Raw genomic sequence first — 11086 nt, forward strand, 5'->3', positions numbered from 1 at the left:
AAAGTGGATTTTCTGATATGTTGTCAAATCAAATAAATACAAAATGGCACGTGCCGAATACAACAGCTGTCGACCTTACTGTGAAATGTTTACTGACAAGCCCTTAACTAACAATAGAAAATAGTTACTAAATAAACTTAAATGACAAAAAGTCAAGCGATAACAATAAAGAGGTTATATACAGGGGGTGCGGGTAGTGAGTCAATGTGCGGGGGTACGGGTTAGTCGAGGTAATTGAGGTCATATGTACATGTAGGTAGGGGTAAAGTGACTATGCATAGATAATAAACAGCGAGTAGCAGCAGTGTAAAAAAAGGGGGTAAATGCAAGTAGCCTATGTAGCCATTTGATTAAATGTTCAGCAGTCTCATGGTCTCAAGCTGTTAAGGAGCCTTTTGGACCTAGACTTGGCCCTCCGGTCGTGTGTGTGTGTGTGTGTGTGTGTGTGTGTGTGTGTGTGTGTGTGTGTGTGTGTGTGTGTGTGTGTGTGTGTGTGTGTGTGTGTGTGTGTGTGTGTGTGTGTGTGTGTGTATGTGTGTGAGAGAGAGATACCAGTCTGATTCCTGCGTTAGACATGAAATAGTATCTATTTATGTAATAGCATATATTCAAATCAAATTCAAAGATCAGCCCAAAATTGTAATCATATGACGTACAAGAGTGCCGTCTGTGATTATTGTTTGATGAGGTGAATGAGGATGTGTAGCAGTATAACCCAAATTATAGATGTTCCACCACCACTGCCCCCTTTCCATGGCGAGGACACACACACACACACACACACTCCTTCTGCTATGCTAAGAAAGCCCAAAGGGCTCCATCTTTCTTTCCTTCCATTCTCTGTTGGACCATATGAACCATGCAACTTTAGTTTATACTCTTCTTTGCTTCCCTCTCACATTCCCTTGGGAAAATGACTTCACTCTCTCTCTCTCTCTCTCTCTCTCTCTCTCTCTCTCTATCCTTTTCCCTTACTCACTCTTGTCTGTCTGTACTCTCTCACTCTCCCTTCGTTCTCTCTCCCTCCCTTTACCTCTCTCCCTCTCTCTCGGTTCTCACTCCCACTCTCTGCTCTCACACAGGAAGTTGTTCCTGTTGGGTCACAAGTCGGAGCAGTGGTTGGGGAAAACATGAGAGAACATCACATCACAGCACTCATCCCGTCTCCAATCCCAGGCATCCGACGTTCCGGGTTGGTATTCCCAGGAAACTGAACCCTGTCCCTCACAAATAGTTCCCGGTCCTCTTGCACTGATCCCAGCTGTGAGTCGTCACCCTCCCTCTCATCTCCCACCACTGCTTCTGATCACAACTCTTCGACAATATCTAAGGACAATCAGAAACGTGTCCCGAAGCCACTCCTGCATTGTCTTCGCTTTGTGCTTAGGGTCATTGTCCTGTTGGAAGGTGAACCTTCACCCCAGTCTGAGGTAGTGAGCGCTCTGGAGCAAGTTTTCATCAAGGATCTCGCAGTATTTTGCTTCGTTCATCTTTCCCTCAATCCTGACCTGTCTCTCAGGTCAAAAGTTCTGAATGTTTTCCAGATGCATTGTACATTCCTGCAAGCCTGTTATTAGAGTAAGGAAATGGGGATGTCTTCTACATCAACCACTGCCAGTGGAGTTACATAAAAAGGCTTGAGTACAGCTGATTCTGCAACAATGAGGTGCACAGACAAAGAAGACAAAAGAACGTTATGATGACTGCTTTAAAAGTGTAGCCTATCAATTCAATGTAGGCCTATAGGTGTGTTTAGTGTAAGTAATGGTTATAAATAACATGTTAATTATTCACTATTCAGAACAAAATCTGTACTTCGCTTTCAACTCATGGTTCGACAATTTACAGCAGATAACCTTCAACAGCGCTTAATCTGTTGAAACGCTCAGGTTTATGTTTTAATCGTGCCCACAAGAGGGCGCAGTGATTCCGACTGTTTGATCCAGATATGCGGTTACTTCAATGCCTCCACACAATGGTGAGAGTTGGGTTCAGCTCCAGGACTGAGCAATGCGCCAGGCCTTCGTGACGTCCCTGTTATAACAAGCCACTATAACAGCATATATGCTTATCTTTAAACAAATATAATTTACATCAAATGTATCTTAGAGGTTGGATAAGAAATAATTATGGTATAGATTATTGGAGCCTTTATACATAAAAGTATGTGTATTTTGTGCATTTGCCCATAGTTCACCTCTATCCATTTCTGAAAAGGGGGGGAAATTAGCCATAATGGAGGATAAGGGATGATAATGTAATATTTATTCTCTGGGGAGGGATTAAAGCCTGTTGTGAGCTACAGAAGGCTACACTGCGAGCCAGCCAACCTGCCTGGCCGTCTGCCTCACGCCGTCCACCAAGCCCGGCCCCGCCCTCGGTGGGCGGAGCTCCCCTCCAACACACACAGTAGATTGGAGTGTAGGTTATAACACTCCGCAGCCCATACAATGTGTCAGAGATCTGTCTGCGCGACACGAGAGTACATGTGTGCTCCTAGAGTTTACAACTGAACTGCGAGAGAGTGACGAGACAACACACGACTCACAACACAACCTCAGTCAACGCGAGGTGAGCATCTTTCTTTTTTGGGTGGTGAAAGTGTCGCTTATTTTATTGACTCTGTTTTGACTCCCAAATGGTCACCCTGTAAACGAATAGGAATGTCATGGGACTTTTAGAGTAGATATACTTTTTAATAGTTATAATTGCTCCCGAGTGGCGCAGCGGTCTAAGGCGTTGCATCTCATTGCTATAGGCGTCACTACAGACCCTGGTTCGATTCCAGACTATTTGGAGGCCCATAGGGCGGCGCACAATTGGCCCACCGTTGGCCGGTGTAGGCGTCATTGTAAATAATAATTTGTTGTTAACACTTGCCTAGTTAAATAAAGGTTAAAAAAATAAAACTGTTAATGTTGTTTGAATAATATGCAAAGAACACCATCGTAGCGGAAAAGGTGACTTCAAAGGAGTTTACCCACCATCGCCTCTGTTCTTTCCAAGTACTTGCAATACTTTTGAGCACTTGCATGGCTGGCTGTAGAATGTTGTGCATAAGGTGTAGGTTTATCTGGGCTTTACAATAGGAACTGTATGGAGATGTGTGTCTGCCTTATTCCATTGTGTCTAAACTATCTCCGTGTCCTTTTCTACAGGCTTTCCAAGTGTGGGATAGAATGCCGGCGATTATAAGTAAAAATTCCGACATGGATTTTGACTCACTACAACCCTGCTTCTATCCAGACGAGGATGACTTCTATTTCTGCGGTCCCGACTCTGCGCCTCCTGGAGAGGACATCTGGAAGAAATTTGAGTTACTGCCTACGCCGCCCCTCTCCCCGAGCCGAGCGGCGCTACCCGGGGAGCTGGCCTCCGCGTCCGTGGGGGACTGGGGCGACTCGGCTGCAGGTTCCATGAGTTTTGGATTAGGCGACCCGCTGGGGTGCGAATGGACCTCGGAGCTGCTGCTCCTGCCCGAGGAAGATATTTGGGGTGCGTCGGATGGAGACCTGTTCGGCGGCTCCGCTTTGAATAATAACCCCAACTCAATCATCATTCAGGACTGTATGTGGAGCGGCTTCTCTGCCAGGGAAAAGCTAGAGAGGGTGGTCACAGAGAAGCTAAGCAAAGCCATTTCCACAGCGGCTGCCTGTGGAGTTAGTAAAAATGTCACTACTGCCGCTGTCATCACTACCAAGGCGTCTGAGCTGAGCCGCTCTGTGTCGGAGTGTGTGGACCCCACGATAGTCTTCCCCTTCCCCGTCAACAAAAGAAACGGTAGCAGCAGCAGATGTCCACCTGGTACAGTCCCCGCCTCTACTGCCCATTGTAGCGCCAAGGAAACTCAGAGCGACTCCGGTAAGCGAATACCTTCGGCGAGGATGCATACGCAAAATACCCTTCCTTTTGATTACAGTAACCTACAATACAACAGCTAATAGCCTAAAACCTCAATACTAATGCTAAAACCCAGTTTTAGTTGGTTGAATTGATATCATTCTGCTTCAAATAACAGATGGCATTATTATCAGGCTATTGCTATTATTACTGTCTTGTTAGGGTAATGCTAATTGGGGCGATTGGAAGTTAAGAGTTCAAATGACTGGCCCAGAATAGGATTACCTTGTTACATTCCACACACACACACACACACACACACACACACACACACACACACACACACACACACACACACACACACACACACACACACACACACACACACACACACACACACACACACACACACACACGGTGGTAGCGGTAGTGAGTGGTTGGGCCACAGTGAACGAGAGGGTTTGTGTAATAGGCAGACGCTTCACCGGCAGATGGCAGTAAAATTGGAGGATTGTGTGCATTGCGAATTTAGATCCAGTTTACACCGAACATCTAGACACACGGGTTGTACAGGGCGATGTACTTAGCGCAGGCAGATAGTCCCAATCTAGAACGTGCTAAATACACGGACCGCTTGATAAAGTGCCTTGTTTCACGATTCGTTGGATGCTATGATTACACACGTTACACTGGGATTATTAACTAGGGCTCCGTGGGTGTGAAATTGCTTCTTACATATTCAACGAATGCCATTCATGCCCGCATGAATTAGACAGCATTATGTAAAAAGCCATGTATAGTGTTTCGTGTTGAGGATGTGAGTGAGTGTGTTTCGGAAACGGGGTCGGTGATAACAACAAAGTGGAAATTGCAACCTCTGTAATAACAGGATAATAGGTTCTTCTAACACTCTAAATAGCCCAACCTTCGTTTGGCAGTTGGCATGAAATCACGGTACGAAGAACTCACGTGAGTCGTTACTAGAGCTCTTTGTGACGCCTGCTAAGCGGTAGTAAAAAAGGAGCCCTCCAACTGGGCAGCGCCGGCTGGAAGCTTGAGCTATAGAGCCTTGCCAAAAGCACACCCCCTCCAACCGGCCCGCTGGCAAAAGAAAGATAGCTGGAGAGAAGAGGAGGAGGGCCTGTTTCTTTAGGGGGCTGACAGCTTTGAACAGGCGCTCCCATCTCGACAGCTGTCTCTCTGGCGCCGGTCCAGCGCCTCGGCTTAAAGCCGGTGATCCAATCACACCACGTTCCCCCGCCCCGCCAGCCTGCAGATGAAACCGTTTGCATGGGCCTCTTCTTCTGCTCGCAGCGTTAAAAATCGCATCTCTCGCTTTTTTTCTACGCGCATTCCTCTCCTTGCCATCAAAAAGAGTTAGTAGACGCACTGCAGACTTGAAAGGCAGAATTAGACAGTGTCACTATAGATACCAACATATATCCTATCCATGTTCAAATCCTATGGACACAGAATAGGCCTCCTGATCAAATGTTGATTCATACAATGCTTATTAGAAAACCTACAGTTTGCCTGGAAGCCAAAGGCACCTGTCACATGTGTATCTGTACATTATTCATTTAAAACAATGAAGGATACACCTCCATATAAAGTCCATCTGCACTTTATCTGTGCTGATCTTTTGGAAAATAAAGGAGCTTTGAGCAATATGGTGGTTATCTGACAACCAGGTGCTGGCTTTCACCAGACCATCTCTTTCACATCAATGTAGGGAAAGGAAATGAGACGAGGAGAGGATGCCACTTTAAACATTTGACATTTACACCTTGGAGATTCACTAGAACTCACTCACTCACTCACTCACTACTAGTATGACCCACTTTCCCAGTGAGCCAGATATCATATCACCCAGGCTATCTCAGCTTCACATGTGGTCTGTCTAGAGAGAGGGGGGAGAACAGAGGGAAGGGAGAGGGTAAGGGGAAAAGACAGGGAGAAGCGAGACACACCCCCTTACCACCCAGCTGAGTCTGTGCTGTGGTTCTGTTTTGATTCCTGTGCCAACTTCTCAGTGTGTGTGTGTGTGTGTGTGTGTGTGTGTGTGTGTGTGTGTGTGTGTGTGTGTGTGTGTGTGTGTGTGTGTGTGTGTGTGTGTGTGTGTGTGTGTGTGTGTGTGTGTGTGTGCTAGATGGCCTCCGGAGGGTCTAGGCGTCAGAAGTGGGTTACTGTAAGCTGTAAAATGCCACACTGCTTTACGAATGAGTAAGCTGATAATGATAGCCATTATCACAAAGGCATTTTAACTGGGGCTGCCACCTCAATTACTAACTGCTTACGATTGCATTCCTCTTCTTGCAGCTTCAAAGAGGCCTACCCATTATTATTATTATTATTTATTTAAGTCTACACATGATTTATTTATTTAAGTCTGCACATGATTTATTTATTTAAGTCTACACATGATTTATTTATTTACTTCTTGTGATAAGTAGCGGCAGTAATACACCAGGTGAAATGAAGATAAAGAAGGCGATCAATTATGAAAATAGCTAAATATTTTGTTTTGAAATCCTTAAAGTTAACACCGATCAGGAAGTGTGACTTTTTAAAAGCTTTGCCATTTCATCATCAGTAACTGCCTATCTGGTGACGTCAAAACCTTTTCAAGAGAGAGAGAACATGGACACAACTCAAACATTTCTGTAGTGGGTAAAGATGAGCAGGATAGGCCAAATAAGGGTTGTAGGACTGAAAACAAAGATACAACCTGTCTACAAGTCAGTCAGATGAAGCATGTAAAACCTGTGGACTAGATTAGTGCTACAGGTGACTGACAATAAGCATGAAGAGTCTCTTTGTGCAGTGAGCAGAGAGTTTAGTAATGACTTCACTACTCCCCCCCACACACATACATACAGACGCATTTATGCATGCAGGCATACACACACATGGAGGCAGAAAGACACACACACACACACACACACACACACACACACACACACACACACACACACACACACACACACACACACACACACACACACACACACACACACACACAGGTGACAGTTCCCACAGTTGGTGAGTCAGAACAATTACCAAACTCACTCTTCTGTTTTCCTTTCCCAGAAGATGAAGACGATGATGAAGAAGAGGAGGACGAAGATGAGGAGGAGGGCGAAGATGACTCGGATGGCGAAGAGATCGATGTGGTCACCGTGGAGAAGCGGCGTGGCTTGTCGCCCTTGGCCACCGGCACTGTCACCATCTCAGTACGGCCGAAGACGGGTGCCGCTTCCGGGGGCGTGGCCTCATCTGGTGTCATGAGCCGATTCGTTAGCAACCGGGGATCAGCGGGGTCAAACGGTTACGGTCAGGAGCTGATCCTGAAGCAGAGTTCGGTCCACCAGCAGCAGCACAACTACGCCGCTCCCTCGCCATATGCCTCTGACGATGATCACGCACCCCCCTCCAAGAAACACAAGACCTCTGACGCTCCTCGCCAACCTTCCCGCACCCTCTCTTCATCATCATCGTCGTCGACCTTAACGTCATTTGGCTCCTTCACAATGGCAATGGCAGGATCCAAACGCAAACGCAACGTCAGCGGTGATAGCAGCCCGCGCGGCGGTTCCTCTGGTAACTCCGACTCCGAAGACTCCGAACGGCGGCGAAACCACAACATCCTGGAACGCCAACGGCGCAACGATCTCCGCTCCAGTTTCCTCACGCTCCGCGACCACGTACCCGAGCTGGCGAGAAACGAGAAGGCGGCTAAGGTGCTGATCTTGAAGAAGGCGGCAGAGTATGTGTCGTCACTGGAGGTGGACGAGCTGCGGCTGACGCAGGAGAAGGACAGGCTGCAGGCGCGGAGGCAACAGCTGATCAGGAGGTTGGAGCAGGCTAGGACTCGCTAAGACTTGTCAGTGGCAACGCAAACACGTACACACAAACATAGGCACATACACACTCATATACACACACACACGCACACACGCACGCACGCGCACGCACGCACGCACGCACACACACACACACGCACACGCACGCACACACACACGCACACACGCACACACACACGCACACACACACACACACACACACACACACACACACACACACACACACACACACACACACACACACACAAACCCAGATGAACCCCTTCTCTCTGTCTCAGTTAAAACACACACAGACTTGGAGCGACACAGAGGAGGCTGGTGGCCGGGACACAACAGGACTTTTGCTTCCGCCACTTTTTTTGCACATTTGTTGACATTAAGAATGTTTAGAGTTTGACATTTTTCAGGTGAAAAAAGAAGAGAAAAGCAGGAGGGAGGGGAAAGAACGGAGAGCAGGAGCTTCTCTGGGTGCTCTCTCTTGTATAATTGTTCTTTTTTTGTACCTTGTTTTCTTTAACTGAATGTGACACTTACATATCCCCAAACCTAGTGACTTTCAAAGGGGTCATGTTCATTAGGGCCACCATGGTAAATCACGTTGTAACGGAAAGCAAAAACCCGCATTTCTCAATGGACAAGTTCAGGTATTCCCTCCCTGTTTCAGTCCATTTTCTACCGTTGTGTGCGTAATAAATACACCCCGGGCATGGTGTATTTCAGAGTTCAAAGTTCTCACTTAGGAGAAGAGTACGCTTTCTATGCCTTCACCACTGCAAACAGAAGACACTAGTAAAACCACGATATAACAAAGACTGTAACGCTGTCACACGTTGGCTCACAACTATGATGTCAAGAAGTTTTGGCGTCTCTCTCTCTCTCTCATCCTCTCTCTCTCTCCCTCTTGTTCCTCCTCTCTTGCACTGGTGCTCAAACTAAGGGCTCTATTCAATCCGTCTCACAGAACTTCAGCGTTGCATGGTGATTGAAATGAGTGGAGACTGCATTCATGGTAAATGCTGCATACATCGGCTCAATGGGAAATGACCAGCGATAGAGATTGAATAGCAAGTCAATGGATGTAATAACTATATACCTTGCTAGCTGACACTTTTGTAAATAACATTACTGTAAATAACAGAAATACACTCAAAATCTGCCTTGTTTTATATACATTTTTTTTCTTTGGATTTTTTTATACATTTTGTCCAAAAGCTGCAAATTAATAGACTGGAAACGTCATACCTTTATAAAAAGTACTGTAATGCCTCGCGGGCAACAAAACATTGTAATATAACAACATATTGTTTTCATTTTTTTTCTATCTTCCTGCTTTGTATTGTACCATGATACTAATTCTACACATCTTTACTACGCTTTAGATCCTGAACAATTTGATACTTATATTTTTGTAAGAAAATTAGTGTTTGGTAGATATCTTTTTATCTCATCATTTTCTTATTCTTCCCTCTATTCAAAGTGAATTATTTTGTACAGAAATGTGTTCTATCATCATGTACCTGACCCTTTTTATGTCTCTTTATCCCCATTTGTTTATGTATTTGTAAGTATCGGTGCATAGAACTTACTGGGGAACAGATATAATATGTTGGTTGTATCATTCTTCTAATGTACATTTAGTGCTGCAACTCATAGCACTTTGAAATACCTCATTTTGACAAATAAATAGACATTGAAAATAATTACCTCTCAGTGTGGACATGAATCATCACCATTGATACTGTGAACAATATCTCTGTCTCTGTCTGTCTCTCCCTGACTCTCTTTGTGTGTGCTCCCTCTCCCTCACTCTCTGTCTCTCTCTGCACTGGTAGACTAGTGTCTGCCTCTCATTCACAAAAGAAAACGAGCAGAGTTTGTGTGGGTGTGTGTATCCTTAGAATCCACAGTTCAGCACCCCACAGCTATATCCCCCTCCCTATAGCCACTCACACCCACCCACACACACCTACGCACTCACACCCACCAAGTGGATATGAACACACACACAAACACCCTCCTACATTGTTCACCCTGTTGCCATGGAAACGGGTGCAGCTGCAAAGTGGCAGACAGCGAGCATGTGTGTTTTCTTTTATTTGTCTGCGAGACTGTGTGTGTGTGTGTGTGTGTGTGTGTGTGTGTGTGTGTGTGTGTGTGTGTGTGTGTGTGTGTGTGTGTGTGTGTGTGTGTGTGTGTGTGTGTGTGTGTGTGTGTGTGTGTCTGTCTGCTTGTTGTATCCCTGCTCGTGTGTGGCCTGTCCCCACTGATATCGCTCCCCTCCTCTCCACCACAATGCCAAAACAACACTGGATACTGTTTACTAACATCAACCACATGGCTCTCATCCCCTCCTTTTCTCTTCCCTTTCCTCTCCCTTCCCCGCCCTCTCCTCTCGCCCATCCCTCCGTATCTCCCTGCTGTACTTCAGCCAACTACGTGCCACATACACACCACACACTCTGGGGGAACGGGCAGGAGTCTGGCCAACACTCTTTCTCGCTGGAGTGCTCTGAAAGAGAAATCTGTTGCTCCAGACTGAAGGGGCGTTGGAGTTAGAAAAGAGATGGAGAGAAAGGGATGCATATTTTGGAGAGGATAGGGGCACTGTCATAAAACAAGACATGAGTCTAAATTCTATATTTGTTTGTGTCTTTGTGCACTTTGTGTGTCAAGTTATCCCTCTTTGACTAGGTATTGAATGCTCTTGTTGCATACCTGAATAAGAGTGCCTTATTTCAACAAATGACTTCTGTTTTGGATTCGGCCATTTTGGGATTGAGCCACCTGGGGGTGAGGGGGGTGGGGGCGTTAATGGGAGGGAGTCTTACTGTCTGGTGGATTACATAACAGGGGTCTGGTGTCTTTGTATGATTTTGTATGTGTGTTTCTGTGTGTTTCTGCATACACGTGTGTGTGTGTCTTTATGGGAGTCACCCCTTACCATCTGCCTAACGGTTTGTAGCTTATCATGCTTGGTTATCAGAGAGAAAAAATAAGGACAATAACAAATACAATTGCATGGGACTACATGGATTATGAAAACCAATACTGTACACTTGAGAACTCTAATATAGCACTGGCATGCATTGTATTTCCCATGTCCTAATCTATTAGACACACACACACACACACACACACACACACACACACACACACACACACACACACACACACACACACACACACACACACTTCTCCCCACTGTACCCTCAAACTTGCTCTACTGTAAAGCTGCCCTGCTCCTAAAAGTAGGCTAATTGCTAATGTTCTGTAGCTGTCAGTCCCTGGCCAGCAGTCTCCTGCATTAAGCAGACATATTGCCAGGGATTCTCCCTAATTAATATACATATACACCATGTGGGGTGGGATGTGTGAGGTGGGTG

At 45.9% G+C, this 11086-nt stretch overlaps 1 protein-coding gene across 1 annotated transcript; it reads left to right on the top strand.

Moving 5' to 3' along the window:
• Positions 1 to 2460: 2460 nt before the first annotated feature.
• Positions 2461 to 9403, top strand: LOC135557373 (N-myc proto-oncogene protein-like). The gene is made up of 3 exons (XM_064990588.1): positions 2461 to 2571; positions 3159 to 3861; positions 6931 to 9403. The coding sequence occupies exons 2-3, from the start codon at positions 3180 to 3182 to the stop codon at positions 7716 to 7718; spliced, it is 1470 nt and encodes a 489-aa protein (XP_064846660.1). The 5' UTR covers positions 2461 to 2571; positions 3159 to 3179; the 3' UTR covers positions 7719 to 9403.
• Positions 9404 to 11086: the final 1683 nt, after the last annotated feature.

This window comes from Oncorhynchus masou, chromosome 16 (genome assembly GCF_036934945.1).
Source record: "Oncorhynchus masou masou isolate Uvic2021 chromosome 16, UVic_Omas_1.1, whole genome shotgun sequence".
Lineage (NCBI taxonomy): Eukaryota > Metazoa > Chordata > Actinopteri > Salmoniformes > Salmonidae > Oncorhynchus > Oncorhynchus masou.

Coding starts and splice junctions, on each gene's coding strand:
- LOC135557373 (XM_064990588.1), top strand. CDS start 3,180: ATGCCGGCGATTATAAGTAAAAATTCCGACATGGATTTTGACTCACTA. Junction 3,862..6,930: donor GGAAACTCAGAGCGACTCCG/GTAAGCGAATAC, acceptor TTCCTTTCCCAG/AAGATGAAGACGATGATGAA.